Source organism: Brachypodium distachyon, chromosome 3, assembly GCF_000005505.3.
Source record: "Brachypodium distachyon strain Bd21 chromosome 3, Brachypodium_distachyon_v3.0, whole genome shotgun sequence".
In the NCBI taxonomy this organism is placed as follows: Eukaryota; Viridiplantae; Streptophyta; class Magnoliopsida; order Poales; family Poaceae; genus Brachypodium; species Brachypodium distachyon.
Genome location: NC_016133.3, coordinates 14,161,050 through 14,174,977, shown reverse-complemented (window position 1 = coordinate 14,174,977; position 13,928 = coordinate 14,161,050). Strand labels below are relative to the sequence as shown.

General features: G+C 49.4%; 3 protein-coding genes and 3 non-coding genes across 7 annotated transcripts; 5 read left to right on the top strand and 1 right to left on the bottom strand.

Annotated features, from left to right (window-relative positions):
• Positions 1 to 172: 172 nt before the first annotated feature.
• On the top strand, positions 173 to 4,953 carry LOC100840832 (7-deoxyloganetin glucosyltransferase). 2 transcript variants are annotated; one of them, XM_024462316.1, is made up of 2 exons: positions 173 to 1,019; positions 3,880 to 4,953. In XM_024462316.1, exons 1-2 carry the CDS (start codon positions 509 to 511, stop codon positions 4,833 to 4,835), a joined length of 1,467 nt encoding a protein of 488 aa, XP_024318084.1. In that variant the 5' UTR covers positions 173 to 508; the 3' UTR covers positions 4,836 to 4,953. The 2 variants fall into 2 exon arrangements, with proteins under 2 accessions (XP_024318084.1, XP_010236434.1); XM_010238132.3 differs by lacking the exon at positions 173 to 1,019 and adding an exon at positions 1,038 to 2,334.
• A 207-nt stretch (positions 4,954 to 5,160) lies between these two features.
• On the top strand, positions 5,161 to 5,234 carry TRNAE-UUC. Its single transcript has one exon. It is a non-coding gene; the product is annotated as a tRNA-Glu (tRNA).
• Positions 5,235 to 5,666: 432 nt separating this feature from the next.
• On the top strand, positions 5,667 to 6,806 carry LOC112271985 (glucan endo-1,3-beta-glucosidase 4-like). Its single transcript, XM_024462317.1, has 3 exons — positions 5,667 to 5,927; positions 6,053 to 6,325; positions 6,464 to 6,806. The coding sequence occupies exons 1-3, from the start codon at positions 5,849 to 5,851 to the stop codon at positions 6,631 to 6,633; spliced, it is 522 nt and encodes a 173-aa protein (XP_024318085.1). The 5' UTR covers positions 5,667 to 5,848; the 3' UTR covers positions 6,634 to 6,806.
• A 603-nt stretch (positions 6,807 to 7,409) lies between these two features.
• Positions 7,410 to 9,240, bottom strand: LOC100840228 (7-deoxyloganetin glucosyltransferase). The gene is made up of 2 exons (XM_010236050.3): positions 8,666 to 9,240; positions 7,410 to 8,578 (listed from the first exon to the last, which is right to left on the bottom strand). Exons 1-2 carry the CDS (start codon positions 9,168 to 9,170, stop codon positions 7,647 to 7,649), a joined length of 1,437 nt encoding a protein of 478 aa, XP_010234352.1. The 5' UTR covers positions 9,171 to 9,240; the 3' UTR covers positions 7,410 to 7,646.
• A 218-nt stretch (positions 9,241 to 9,458) lies between these two features.
• TRNAE-UUC lies at positions 9,459 to 9,532 on the top strand. Its single transcript has one exon. It is a non-coding gene; the product is annotated as a tRNA-Glu (tRNA).
• A 2,616-nt stretch (positions 9,533 to 12,148) lies between these two features.
• On the top strand, positions 12,149 to 12,222 carry TRNAE-UUC. Its single transcript has one exon. It is a non-coding gene; the product is annotated as a tRNA-Glu (tRNA).
• Positions 12,223 to 13,928: the final 1,706 nt, after the last annotated feature.

Here is a 13,928-nt window from a genome sequence, read left to right as displayed (position 1 = left end):
ACAAAGAAGATTGCCGCAACGCAAGATATGGCATGCATGCGGAAAGTTTTACATAACCCATAAAACTTTTTATAAGATGGCTGTTTTAAGAGACCGTTTAAGGGGTCCATTGAGATGTTTTTTTTCCATTCAAAACCCAAAATATGCAAGGGCCAGAGCTGTATAAGGGACTTTTAGAGATGCTATAAAACTATGCACGAGCACAGCTGTGCTTGACGATATACTATGAATGAATGAACAAAAGAAAGACTTTGCTCGGTCAGACGTGTACTACCACTTACAATGTAGATCTGGATCAGAGTAATCCCCAAAATATGGATTTAAAGATCATAGCGATCCTTCTAACCAGGGCGAGCTAATCTAAAATTGCACAAAGAATTCATCACTAACTAATTAACTCAACAGCCATGGCGTACATAAAGCCATCATCTCGCATCAATCCTGCAATCACACACACACCACCAAGAGCCAAGTGCCCAAGCAACACATACACAAATTAAACTAAGCAATGGCGCCGCCGAGGCCGCACGCCGTGGTGGTGCCGTACCCGGGCTCCGGCAACATCAACCCGGCCCTTCAGCTCGCCAAGCTCCTCCACCGCGGCGGCGTCTTCGTCACCTTCGTCAACACGGAGCACAACCACCGCCGCATCAAGGCCAGCGCCGCCGCCGCGCTCGCCGGCCGCGAAGACGAAGACGACGGGAGCTTCCGGTTCGAGGCGATCCCGGACGGGCTGGCCGAGGCGGACCGGGCCGCGGACGCCTACGACCTGGGCCTGTCGGCGGCCACCAGCCACCGGTGCGCGGCGCCGCTGAGGGAGCTCGTGGCGCGGCTCAACGCCACGGCCGGTGTGCCGCGGGTGACTTGCCTGCTGACCACGGCGCTCATGGGCTTCGCGCTCGACGTGGCCCGGGAGCTCGGGGTGCCCAGCATGGTGCTCTGGGGCGGCAGCGCCGCCTCGCTCATCGGCCACATGAGGCTCCGGGAGCTCGCCCAGAGAGGCTATTTGCCACTCAAAGGTAAACATGAGATCGAACTAGCTAGTACTCCGTAGCAACAAATGGACAGCACGAAAAGCAATGCTAGTCTTTTGACCTGGTATCAATGTACACCAATTTAGTCCAAAATCCCGATTCCATTAATTAAACTTGGTATTTGAGTTCAGTTTATTCTAAATCCTCGTACGAAACATAATTTAGTCAGTTTTGCCACCATGACGCTCCGCTCCTGTTATTCCGCCATGGGCGCTGCCAAGGCGGGCTGCTGAGCACTGATGTGCTGGCTCGCCTTAGGCATCACAGTAAAGCCGGCCATCTTCTTTCTCTTCGGCTCAGTTTGACGCTGCTGAGTTGTGCTATGTTGAACTTATTTTGTAATCTACCGTAACACATAAAAATATGAAATTTTTGTTAGCCAAACACAAAAATAGTGAAAGACGTGTAAAAAAAAAACAGGATTAATGATCCATCACAATGTCAAACGGAATGCTCGAATGGGATGGTCCAGCTAGCTAAAGCGATATATAGTTGGGATCGATGTTGAAAAAAATTCATGGGAACATGTGCGAGGAAAAGAAAGACTTTGCCAGGTCAAGGTCAGACGTATTGCTTCAAGTTTAGATCTGGGGTCAGTGGACACAGAATCCTCCAGATTAAGCATCTAGATCAACTTGCCACTTGTTAATTAACTCCACAGCAACTTTACATAGTCTTCGTCTTCGCATCGCGCAACACACAAACACCCAAATTAACCAACCACACAAAACACACAAAACACGCAACACACACAGCTGCTGAGCTAGTGAGCTGCACTAGAGTCTAAGACGTACGACGCGCACTAATCACCAATTAATGGCTCGGCCGCACGCCGTGGTGGTGCCTTTCCCGTGCACGGGCCACATCAACCCGGCGCTGCAGCTAGCCAGGCTCCTCCACCGCCGGGGCTTCCACGTCACCTTCGTCAACACCGAGCACAACCACCGCCGCCTCGCGCAGACCATCGAGAACGCGGCCGGCATGGGCTTCCACTTCGAGGCGATCCCGGACGGGCTGACGGACGCCAAGCGCGCCGCGGACGGCTACGGGGCCGCCCTGTCCGCGTCCATGGGCCGGCACTGCGCCGCGCCGCTCAGGGACCTTGTTGTCCGCCTCAGCAGCAATGGCGGCGCGCCGCCGGTGACGTGCCTGCTGCCGACGGCGCTGATGAGCTTCGCGCTGGGCGTGGCGCGGGAGCTCGGGATCCCCAGCATGGTGCTCTGGGGCGCCAGCGCCGCCGCGCTCATGGCCGACATGAGCCTACGGGACCTTAAGGAAAGAGGGTACCTCCCGCTCAAAGGTAAATTCAGACCTTATGCGTTACTTTAACGGTCTTGTTACTCACTCCGTCCCATATTAAATGACTTTTTATTAATGTATCTAAACGTTTTTTTAGTTTTTTAGACGAAGATACATCCATATTTTAGCAAATTTGAGTCAATTAATATAGGACGGAGGGAGTATTTCTTAGGCGACTGAGAAATAATTATTTCTTAGTCAACGATAACAACCTTTTAATTTAATCATTGAGATTCATGTAACATTAATGTAGGTCCGATGAATAAGAAAATCTTCATTATATATTTTTTATTGTCGAAAAACAACTATTTCTAAAACGACCCTTGTTTTAAACTTAGACATGAGGCCGGAGAGCGGAGTACATGGAGATGATCAAATGAGACATTTCCCGAGGTTGCATCTCATAGCTATGCACACGATCATCCTCGGTCCAGGCAGGTGACCCAATGTACATAGGAAAGGTCATCTCCATGGACAGATGCACGTCCAAGATAGATTCTCTCAGAAGATATACTATCAAATCACATGATCATTACTTTCAGGATCTTGGGCATGGGCACTATTTTGGTTTCGACACTAGTGACATAGCTCACAAGATAAATTTTGTCTAGGCAGTTTTTTTTTGAGTGTCTAATTCTCAATTGCTTAAGAAATAGTTATTTCTCGGTCAACAACCGCAGCCATCCAATGAAGATTTTTTCTTCCATCGGACGAACTATTTCTCAGTCAACAACCGCAGCCATCCAATGAACATTTTCTCATCCAGCAGACCTACATTAATCTTACAAGAATCTCAATGATTGAATCAAAAGGTTGTTATCGTCGACTGAGAAATAAGAAATAGCAAAACCGTTTCTTAAAAACTATGGCGTGCAAAAGTCACATTTCTTTTAAAAGGAAACAACGGCAGTCTGGGTAGTTCTTAATTTAGAAAACAAGTTCAGATACATTTGGCTATAAATATATATACTCCTTGCGTTCTGAAATATATGGCACATGTTTTTAAAACATTGACTTTTCTATTCATGATTAGTCTACTTATGGCCTCTTATTTGATTAAAAAGAAAATCATATAGATTTTGCAGGATTGTATTCCGAAGTATTTTTTTTTCTACGCGATTTGTTTGATTTGACGAATTTGAAACACATAGGATTTTTTTTCTATGGCCTAATTTCCATTCAATTCAAAAGAAAATTTTCGACGAGGTCCAACCTCATGGAGAATTTCTTTTGTTTCTTGTACTTTTTCCTATGTTGCAATCAACACAACTTGTTATAACGCGGCGATTCTAATGGTGCCGATACCTACCAGCACATCGGTTTAGCTGGGACTTGGTGCTAGGCCAGGCCCACTTCTCAATCCACCCACATGATGAATGATATATCTCATTGATATATGGATCAAAAATACACGTGGGCCTGGTTGGGTATGGTGACAGAGCCGGTAAAAGACGGGCTGCCGTAAAAGAGAGTTGTTTTTATCCTCTTCCTTCCTGGGCCTATGGGCCGTAATATCCGTATATCACTAACGAACTCCCGTTTGCAGACGAGAGCTGCCTGACGAACGGCCACCTTGACACCACCATCATCGACTGGATCCCGGGCATGCCGCCGATCAGCCTGGGCGACATCTCGAGCTTCGTCCGCACCACGGACCCGGACGACTTCGGCCTCCGGTTCAACGACGTGGAGGCCAACGGCTGCACCAAGGCCGGCGCGCTCGTCCTCAACACCTTCGACGGCCTCGAACCCCACGTCCTCGCCGCCCTCCGCGCCGAGTTCCCCCGCATCTTTACCATCGGGCCCCTCGGCTCCCTCCTCGACACCGAAGAAGAAGACGCCACCAATGGCGGCTGTGGCGGGCTGAGCCTGTGGAAGCAGGACACTGAGTGCCTGGCATGGCTGGACGCGCAAGAGCCGGGCTCCGTGGTCTACGCCAACTTCGGCAGCCTCACGGTGCTCACGGCGTCCCAGCTCGAGGAGTTTGCCTGGGGCCTGGCGGACAGCGGCCACAAATTCCTCTTATCCATCCGGGACAACCTCGTCATCCCTTCCGGCTCCGGCGACGGCGGCGGTCTGCCGGCGGGGTTCATGGCGGCGGCGGCGGAGCGGTGCTCCGTGACGGCATGGTGCCCGCAGGAGCGGGTGCTGCGGCACGGCGCCGTGGGGTGCTTCGTGACGCACAGCGGCTGGAACTCCACCTGCGAGAGCGTGGCGGCCGGCGTGCCCATGGTGTGCTGGCCGGGGTTCGCCGACCAGTACACCAACTGCAAGTATGTCTGCGAGGTCTGGGGAGTGGGGCTCCGGCTGGACGAAGAGGTCAAGCGGGAGCAGGTGGCTGGACATGTCAAGAAGGCGATGGAGCCGGCAGGGGAGGTGCGGAGGAGCGCGGCGGCGTGGAAGGCGAAGGCCGCGGAGGCCGTGAGGCCCGGCGGGTCGTCGTTTGAGAACCTGCAGAGCATGGTCAAGGCGCTTAACTCTGAAGCTCCTCTGAAGCGTTGAAGTGATCGATATGTATCACAGTATCAGGCCATGGGCGCCAACCTGAAGATGAAAATTTGTATGTGTTCCATCTGCATTAGTGAGTGAATGAAAGCAATAAAAGTACATTTCATCTCAAGAGAGATTAGCACGGATGCAATTGATTGTTGTGGGCAGCAGAATAGCATCCTATCTGTTTTATATGGATTTCGAGTATCATATGAAAAGGTTCGTCCAAACGTCTAACCGGTAGTAACCACGACGGAAGAACACGGGGAACAACAACTATCGGAGAGGTCCAAGAAAACAAATTTAATATTGGTTTCCAAAGTCCTTACGTCAACGATCCATTGTCGTCCAGCCCGGTTAGGATACCTGGCTTTCACCCAGGCGACCCGGGTTCAAATCCCGGCAATGGAGCTTTTTTAACCTTTTTCTTTTCTGCTGGACATTCTTTTGACGGGCCCAAACTTCATTACGTTCTTGGCACAACACTGCTAGATCATCAGTAAAAAGAGATCACATATGCAAAGATCAATTTATCCATCAAGAAACAACATATTGGCAGAGCACATAAGGTGATCAAAAGCACATTCAGTTAGCTGGGAAAAAAAATGTTTCATTCTAATTTCAAGAGGAAAATGTGAGTAGATATTGAAACGGAGCCGCCCGGATTTGGTGGTTGTTGTTTGTCTGGGGGCCCGGAGTAGACAGATTTCTGTTGTTTTCTTTTGAGCCTCAACTAAGGATAGATTGTTGTTTGAAAGCACGGATCGGAACAGGTTAGCAAAGCCAGCCGCCGCGTCCACGAAATTAAAGGAATCCGGTGGGATGAGTACATAGTACTACGATCTTACCGAGTTTTTCTCCGACTTTTAAGTGCGACAGATCCGGATTCTGTTTCTCCCGCATGCATATATCTCCATCTTAATCCATGGGCCCAGTTGCCACACTAGAATCCTCATCTCATCTCAGATCCCGTTTCCCCCCACGCAGATTCTACAACTCTTTGCCAAAAAACGGAGGGGAGAACAATGGCCGGTGCAGCTGCTACCACGCTCTGTTGTTTCCTTGCGATGCTCATGCTTCTCGCAACCACCCCTGCTACCGCAGGTACTCCTCATCCCCTTGATTACCATCTGGCCCTACTTAATTAATTAACGAAGTCGTAGCATTATACAGATGCAATTAATCAGTGATCGATGATATCTGCATTGTGTTGTTTTTCGTTTGATCAGGGCCGTCCGAGTGCGAGCTCAAGGGGAACAGATTGTGTGTGGCCAAGGCGGAGGTGGGGGAGGAGCGGCTGCAGGCGGCGCTGGACTACGCGTGCGGACACGTGTCCAACTGCAGCGCCATCCAGCCCGGGGCGCCCTGCTGGAACCCCAACACCAGGCTCGCCCACGCCTCCTACGCCTTCAATGACTACTTTCAGCGCCAAGGCCGCTCGCCCTTCGCCTGCGACTTCGACGGTGTCGCCCAGATCGTCCACCCTGACCCCAAGCCTGCAGGCATGCATCTCCTCTTTACCCATTGATGATGAATGTAATTGGTTATCATGAGTTGTACTAGATCGATATGGAAACCCTTTTGATTTGTATCATATGAAACGAGCTAGGTAACTGATATGTTTTATTCTGCATATGCAGAGAAGAAGTGCAAGCACAAGCCTGTCCACTTCAACTCCCCGGTTTGCGGGAAGCGGTCGTGCAAGGAGGACTGCATCAAGAAAAACCCCGACATGATCATCGACAGTGCCTATTGTACTCGCAAGCATGGCCTCCGCTATTGCAACTGTGTCGTGTGCTACAAGGGTTAAAGTCTCCATTGCTAGTGCTAGCCACTTTAGCTTCTAGTTCGGTGTTCGGTGTGGCTTGTCACACTTTTTCCGGTTTCAGGTAGGAAGTTCCGCGATCGCAACAGTCTCGTTGGATTAGAATTTAGTTTGCTAGCTAGTAGGACTATTCTTCTATATGTAATCTTCTAGCTAGTTGGAAGCTCCTTGGATAATAAAATTTCCTTTTTCCAGAAAAATACTACCCATTGATGCATAATCATCAAGTCAGAATATGGTGTTTGTTCTTGACGCAGACATCTCATGTTAATTGTGTTTCGGCTTGAGCAATATCTATCTTAGGTACTTGTATTTTTTTTATCTTAATACTCTACCAATGCATAGTCTCTTAACAAGCTATCTTAGGTGGTTTCTCTTCGTAAGAGACAAACTCCCCGATGCATAAAGAAGGTTGCATTACTTAATTTAGGATGTATACTTGCATGTGATTGGTAGAATTAATTTTTTTTACCTATCTTTACGTGCTAGAGCTGGAGATCTCCAGCAAAAGACCACAATTATCTTTTTTAGTTAGCATCTCGTGTCGGCAAAATGCTTAAGATTACATGCCATGCCAAGAGACATGAACTTATGTACGGCGTGATGCATGATACAAATGCAACATTTGGTCGGGTAGATATTTACATCTTAACTTTGAAAAGAATTAATCTCACCGGGACGTTATCACTTCAATTTTCTTGCTTGGGAGCAACTAAAACCCTGAAAACTCTCAACTCCAGAACACGTACGGGACGGGACCATGATCAAATATAATATTTAAGATCAGACGGCCTAACACGACGATTGAATTTTAATTAGAAAACATGCGATTTTTTAAATACAAAACGAACTTTTATAGCATGCTTACGTTACCTTATTACCTTAGTGTACTTGCTCTTAAATCGTCTTATTGGCAAATTCTGACGGCTGACATTCAAACTGACCTGTAACCTCGCCCTTGTTACCAAATCTCACATCACCGAAAGCCAATCAATCAGTTAAACAGAGTTGAGCGCCTTGACCATGCTCTGCAAGTTCTCAAACGACGACCCGCCGGGACTCACGGCCTCCGCCGCTTTCGCCTTCCACGCCACCGCGCTCCTCCGCATCTCCTCCGCCTCCATCGCCTTCCTGACATGTCCAGCGACCTGCTCCCGCTTCACCTCTGCGTCAAGCCGGAGCCCCACGCCCCAGACCTCGCAGACATACTTGCAGTTGGTGAACTGGTCGGCGAAGCCCGGCCAGCACACCATGGGCACGCCGGCGGCCAAGCTCTCGCTGGTGGAGTTCCAGCCGTTGTGCGTCACGAAGCACCCCACGGCGCCGTGCCGCAGCACCCGCTCCTGCGGGCACCACGCCGTCACGCAGCACCGGCCCGCCGTCGCCGCCGCGAACCCAGCCGGCAGACCGCCGCTGCTGCCGGAGCCGGAAGGGACGACGAGGTTGTCTCGGATGGATAAGAGGAATTTGTGGCCGCTGTCTGCCAGCCCCCACGCGAAATCGGCGAGCTGGGATGCCGTGAGCACCGTGTTGCTTCCGAAGTTGGCGTACACGACGGAGCGTGGCTCCTGCGCGTCCAGCCATGCCAGGCAGTCGGTGTCCTGCTTCCACAGGCTCAGCCCGCCGCCGCCATTAGAGGTGTCGGTGTCTTCGTCGAGGAGGGAGCCGATGGGGCCGACGGTGTAGATGCGCGTGTACTCGGCGCGCAGCGCGGCGAGAACGTCGGCCTCGAGGTCCTCAAAGGTGTTGAGGACGAGCGCGCCGGCCATGGTGCAGTTGTTGGCCTCCGCCTCCGTGAACCGGATCTCGGCGTCGTCCGGGCCGGCGGCGCGGACGAAGCTCGAGACGTCGCCCAGGCTGATCGGCGGCATGCCCGGGATCCAGTCGATGACCGTCTTCTCCAGGTAGCCGTTCGTCAGGCAGCTCGCATCTAACGGAGACAGAGAAATTTTGCAGAATTCGTTAACTAATTTGAAGATGAATTTTTGTGGTTAATTTGAAGCGAAAATTTCCTGACCTTTGAGTGGGATGTAGCCTCTTTCTCGGAGGTCCCGGAGCCTCATGTGGCCCATGAGCGAGGCGGCGCTGCCGCCCCAGAACATGATGGACGGGATCCCGAGTTCCCCGGCCACACGCAGCGCGAAGCTCATCAGCGTCGTGGCCACCACGCAGGTGACCGGCGGCACGCCAGTAATGGCGCCGCCGCTGAGCCGCGCGATGAGGTCCCTGAGCGGCGCGGCGCAGTGCCGGCTGACGGACGCGGACAGGCGGCTGCCGTGGTCCGGAGCGGCGCGGTCGGCGTCCGCCAGGCCGTCCGGGATCGCCTCGAACCGGAACCCGTCGTCCTCGCGGCCGAGCACGGAGGCGGCGGTGGCCTGCACGCGGCGGTGGTTGTGCTCGGTGTTGACGAAGGTGATGTAGACGCCGCGGCGGTGGAGGAGCTTGGCGAGCTGCAGCGCCGGGTTGATGTTGCCGGAGCCCGGGTACGGCACCACCACGGCGTGCGGCCTCTGCGGCGCCATTGATGCCGGTCTGTGCGTCCTCTGTCACTGGCTCACTGCCGGTCGCGCGATAGGAGAGGGTTATAAAAGGGTCGCACAAATGATTGAGGGATGTAATATGGATGGATTGATGGCATCGAGGAGATCGATGGCATCTCGTAACGGCTACGACGCTGACGTGAGCGGAACGCCTCGAGCTTGAGCCTCCTGGACTGGACTGAGCGTGAGACAGCCGTTGCACGTGCGAGAGCCATTGGAACGCACGGGAATGTATGTACAAAATAATTTACTTACTGAATGCCTCAACAGTCCATTGTCGTCCAGCCCGGTTAGGATACCTGGCTTTCACCCAGGCGACCCGGGTTCAAATCCCGGCAATGGAGAATTTTTGTTTTTGCGATCACAAGCTGCGCGAGTATACACTATTTTCAATGGGAAAGATGATTGTTTTCGATGAAGGTGCAACTTTGGAAAACAGAATTCTATACCTTACTCTACACAATGGATCTTCCGTTGTCTTATTTTATTCTTCTTGGTTGCTTGAAACGAATGATGATAATTTTTTGTTATCGGTTCTCTTCCCTTTGGAGGATGGATCCTTAGGAGTTCAGATCACATATCGCAGTAACAGAGAACTGTACTTAGTTAAATGGTCTTGTTAAGAAGAAGAAGAAGAAAAATACAAGTATAACTATAATTAGATTGGCTAAAGGGAAGGTTTTGTTAAGAAGAAGAAAATATATAACTATAATTAAGTTAGATTATTGGCAACATTATTTAGTACGCACACGTTGCAGCTGAAGGACAGGAGGAGGCTGGGGATGAATCCATGAATCTCGTTGAGATTTTAGTGAATGCATCCGCGTGTATGCAAATTGTGAGCAACGAGCTAGGTTTGATCTCTATTATGTTGAGTCATGATGTTCACCATGTTTTCGATAGCTTGGCACGGTTTTGAGTAAGCCGAGGTAAAATTCAGCTATGAACCAAACATTTTTAAAACTAGGAGATAATAGGCCAGAAGCCAAGCACGTGCCACTTTTTTTGTTTGTTTAACATCGCTTTATGGTCATATTATGTTGTTGGCAAACAGTTGGTTGGTCATATTTGTCGCAACATGTATCAAGTCTGGAGATGTTTTTTTGTTAGAGCGTTATAGATGTTCCTTAAAGCCTGTGGAGCTCACACCCCCAGAGCTAACACTCAGTGGCTGCACCACCAGCTGTGTCAAATGATAAGCATGACAATATTGGTGTTGGTGGACCGGTCCATGATGACAAGTGAGTTCCACAGCTTGATTATCAGTGAAAAGATCAAAACATGTCTTTAATACTCTACTCCCTCCGTTTCATAATTCTTGTCGAAATATTACATGTATCTAGATTTTTTTAGAAATAAATACATATTTTTTTACAAATTTGAGACGAGAATCATTCTCGATTCCGAATCACAGAGAACACAGCCACTCAACCAGACACACACAAGACACAGCTACGTTAGCACGTGTGCCACGTGGTTACTAGTTTAAGTAGTTAGTCTGTCTTGTACTCACTTAAGGTCCAGCATGTCATAACAACATATTTGTCCTACTACCACTTTAGATCCCAGATAAAATATAGAAAATTGCAGGAACTTGGGGCTGAAAGTTAGGCACGTAGAAACCTTGCGTCGTCGTCGAAATTATTTTCCCCTAAACGATAACTGTTTTCGGGTCAAACACCATGTGCTAATATGCAACCCTTTTCCCCTTTTCAAAATGCAAAACCCTTATTTGCTTCCTTCCGCCGTGCATCCCAATCAAGTTCCCAAATCCCAACAACACATGATATGCTTCCCGAATTATTTATGCTTTCCATTCAGATTCTGTCACCATCGTGCGAAAGAGGAAGGAAGGCCACACAGCAGCACAACAAAACCGTGTAACAAAAAACTCAGTAAACACTACTAGCTTATTGATTCAGCTAAAGGCGATTCTGAATTTCTGATGTCGAGACATGCCGCTTCCTTGACTGCCACGCCACCCAGCCAGCCTGCATTCGTGTCCTACAAGTACCTGGCCTGATGCACCGTCGAGTCTACACAGCAAGAACCAGTCAACCAGATAGTACTGGCAGCTCCAAGCCTGCAAGGAAACAATGGTGTACGAGGCAGTGGAGGCCATTGCTCTCAAGGGCCAGCTTCTGCGAAGAGAATCAAACAAGCAGAGCAGTGCAAGGAGCCAGCAGCAGCATCCGGTGGTGAAGGAGGAAGTGGAGAAGGAGGAGCTTGGCTGGGCCATTGTTGTTCTCTGGATCATCATGAAGATTTGCCCCACGCCCTTCTAATAAAGGGCATATTATATGTCTATCTCTTTGAATTGTGTTGGTTCAGACGTCAGAGGCGTGCCACGTCACGCACTCAAGGAAGGAATTAATCAACCGAAGCTAGCTAAGATAGAGTGTGACAGTTGGAGATCGAGTGTGCAAGTTTTGCTTCCAGCAGAGTAGTGTCTTTATTTATTTAGCCAGTACAGGGAAGTGTGTGTGTGTGTCTGGTTGAGTGGCTGTGTTCTTTGTGATTCGGCTTGTAGTAGTTACAAGGTGCGGATCATCAAGGTCATGTAAAACTAGTGTTGAAGAACTCCGGTTCTTGGCCCAAATTTTGAGTATATAATATATTTTTGTGTTTCAGTAATTTCTTAAACAAGTGCATAGTAGTTTTCGGCTTTATTAAAGAACAAGAAGAAGAAAGAAATCCAACCCTATACGTGGGACTTGAACCAGACGTTCAGACTGCAGGTGCATCACTCCCCTCAGGCCTCACAGTCAACGTAAACAATCAGTTAGTTAACAGCAAGGAGTAGCAGTACACACAGACAGCATCATCTTTTGTACGATGAAAAATGCTAGTAATTCCGATCCTAAATTAAATTGTTGTGGAAATATTGTATGTACCTGGACACACCAAATTCCGGTCGAACATAAAGTTTGTATTCGGTAACTGCATTGCAGGAGCAACAATCCATTGTCGTCCAGCCCGGTTAGGATACCTGGCTTTCACCCAGGCGACCCGGGTTCAAATCCCGGCAATGGAGTTTTATTTTTCTCTCGCTGTTGCCACTTGCCGCCTCTTGAGGCATGCACGCATATCTAGATTCTTAATTTGATTAATTAAATATGTAAATTTTTTAACAAAAATTACACCATTAGAATTTTTATCGAAATACTTTTCTAATGATATAATTTTTCAGTTATTTAATTTATATTTAGTTAGCTAAATTGACGATCTAGGATGTGTGGACGGAGGGAGTATAAGAAAGACACCCTTGGAAGTATCATCTCTTGTGGGATCTGCAGAATTTTTTTGGTTCAGAGGCTGCTAGCCACGTTTTCCACATGGCACAGTGGTTTGACCCCAACAATCTCTCTAAAAAATAGCTCTTTGACTTTGACCCCGCACTAATTGTCACCACCAGACTCATGCGCGTGAATTCGCCAATTTTGCACTGCACTTACCCATAGTATTTGGTGACTCATACCACGACGAAAGATGAGCGAAGCACGAACGAACAGTATCGTAGACCATATATTAAAATCAATCAACCTTTACAGAACCATCTTTAAAATAAAAGAAATTGCACACAAGTTTTTGTAGGTAAACGTCGTTGTTTTCCTCCTGCACTCGCCGGTGGCGCACCGTGAGCGAAGCTCGATGCTGCCTCTGGATCTCCGAACCATGTCGGAGCCATGAAACTGTTGTTGACGAGCAGCCAGGAAGTCGCCGGTCGGAATCAGAAGACGTCGGCGACAGCGATCTGAGAAACAGACTCAGACCACCGTCCTGGAGAAGAAAACGACGAAGAGGGTTGGATGACCATCCCAGATCCGGCCAGACGGATCCGAGAAGACATGGCTGTCGAAGCTGGCCAAGTCTCATCGATAGGAAAAGGAACCAATAAACTGATACGCGTAGAAGACATGCAAAGCACAAACACGGAACCAGATCCACCACTCCAGAAGAGTAGCGACCAAACGTTCCGCACCCCTCGATGCCACCGGCAGGATCGCCGTCGACGAGGTGAATGAGGAGTTGAGAAAACCTTATTATTGACCCGCACAATGCCGCCATTAAACTCGGCTGCCTGCTGACCAAATCCTAAATTTTAAAGACCTACTAAAACACTAAACGTAGAGGAAGCATGGACGTTGTTCCCCGACCGGTCGGGAGACGAGATCGATCTAGATCCGGCGCTGGTGGCGGCTATGGCAGACGTCTTTTTCTATCTCGGGTGGAAAAACGATTCTCTCATTGACCACCTGTCTTGACGAACTGAATCACCTACAGATCGTGTCATCGTGGCCAAGACGCTTCTTCCGTCCTTTTGGTTTGACTCGACCTGAGAATTACTACTCCTTGGTTGCCAAGCTAGCCAGCTCTCTGGTTAGTTAGCTTCCTGCTGGCTTCCTTCCTTGACCAGCGAGCCCTACATATACTTGGCCGCCACCCGGCTGGTTTCATTCATTCAGTTCATCGATCCTTAACACGTACTACGTACCTGAAGCATCAATTCTTTAAAGTCTCGACCAATAAGCAAGCAATGTACGAAGCAGCGGAAGCCGTTGCTCTGAAAGGAAGAAGCCAGCAGCAGCAGCATGGGGTGCCCAAGGAGAAGGAGCAGAAGAAGAAGCCCCGATGGAGGACTGTTCTCAGGCTCGTCAGGAAGGTTTACCCGGCGGCCGGCCTCTGAGAGCGAGACCTAGCTAGCTAGGGAATAAACCAAGAGTTTCTTAGCACAGGACA

Coding starts and splice junctions, on each gene's coding strand:
- LOC100840832 (XM_024462316.1), top strand. CDS start 509: ATGGCGCCGCCGAGGCCGCACGCCGTGGTGGTGCCGTACCCGGGCTCC. Junction 1,020..3,879: donor AGGCTATTTGCCACTCAAAG/GTAAACATGAGA, acceptor TCCCGTTTGCAG/ACGAGAGCTGCCTGACGAAC.
- LOC112271985 (XM_024462317.1), top strand. CDS start 5,849: ATGGCCGGTGCAGCTGCTACCACGCTCTGTTGTTTCCTTGCGATGCTC. Junction 5,928..6,052: donor AACCACCCCTGCTACCGCAG/GTACTCCTCATC, acceptor TCGTTTGATCAG/GGCCGTCCGAGTGCGAGCTC. Junction 6,326..6,463: donor CCCTGACCCCAAGCCTGCAG/GCATGCATCTCC, acceptor CTGCATATGCAG/AGAAGAAGTGCAAGCACAAG.
- LOC100840228 (XM_010236050.3), bottom strand. CDS start 9,170: ATGGCGCCGCAGAGGCCGCACGCCGTGGTGGTGCCGTACCCGGGCTCC. Junction 8,579..8,665: donor AGGCTACATCCCACTCAAAG/GTCAGGAAATTT, acceptor TGTCTCCGTTAG/ATGCGAGCTGCCTGACGAAC.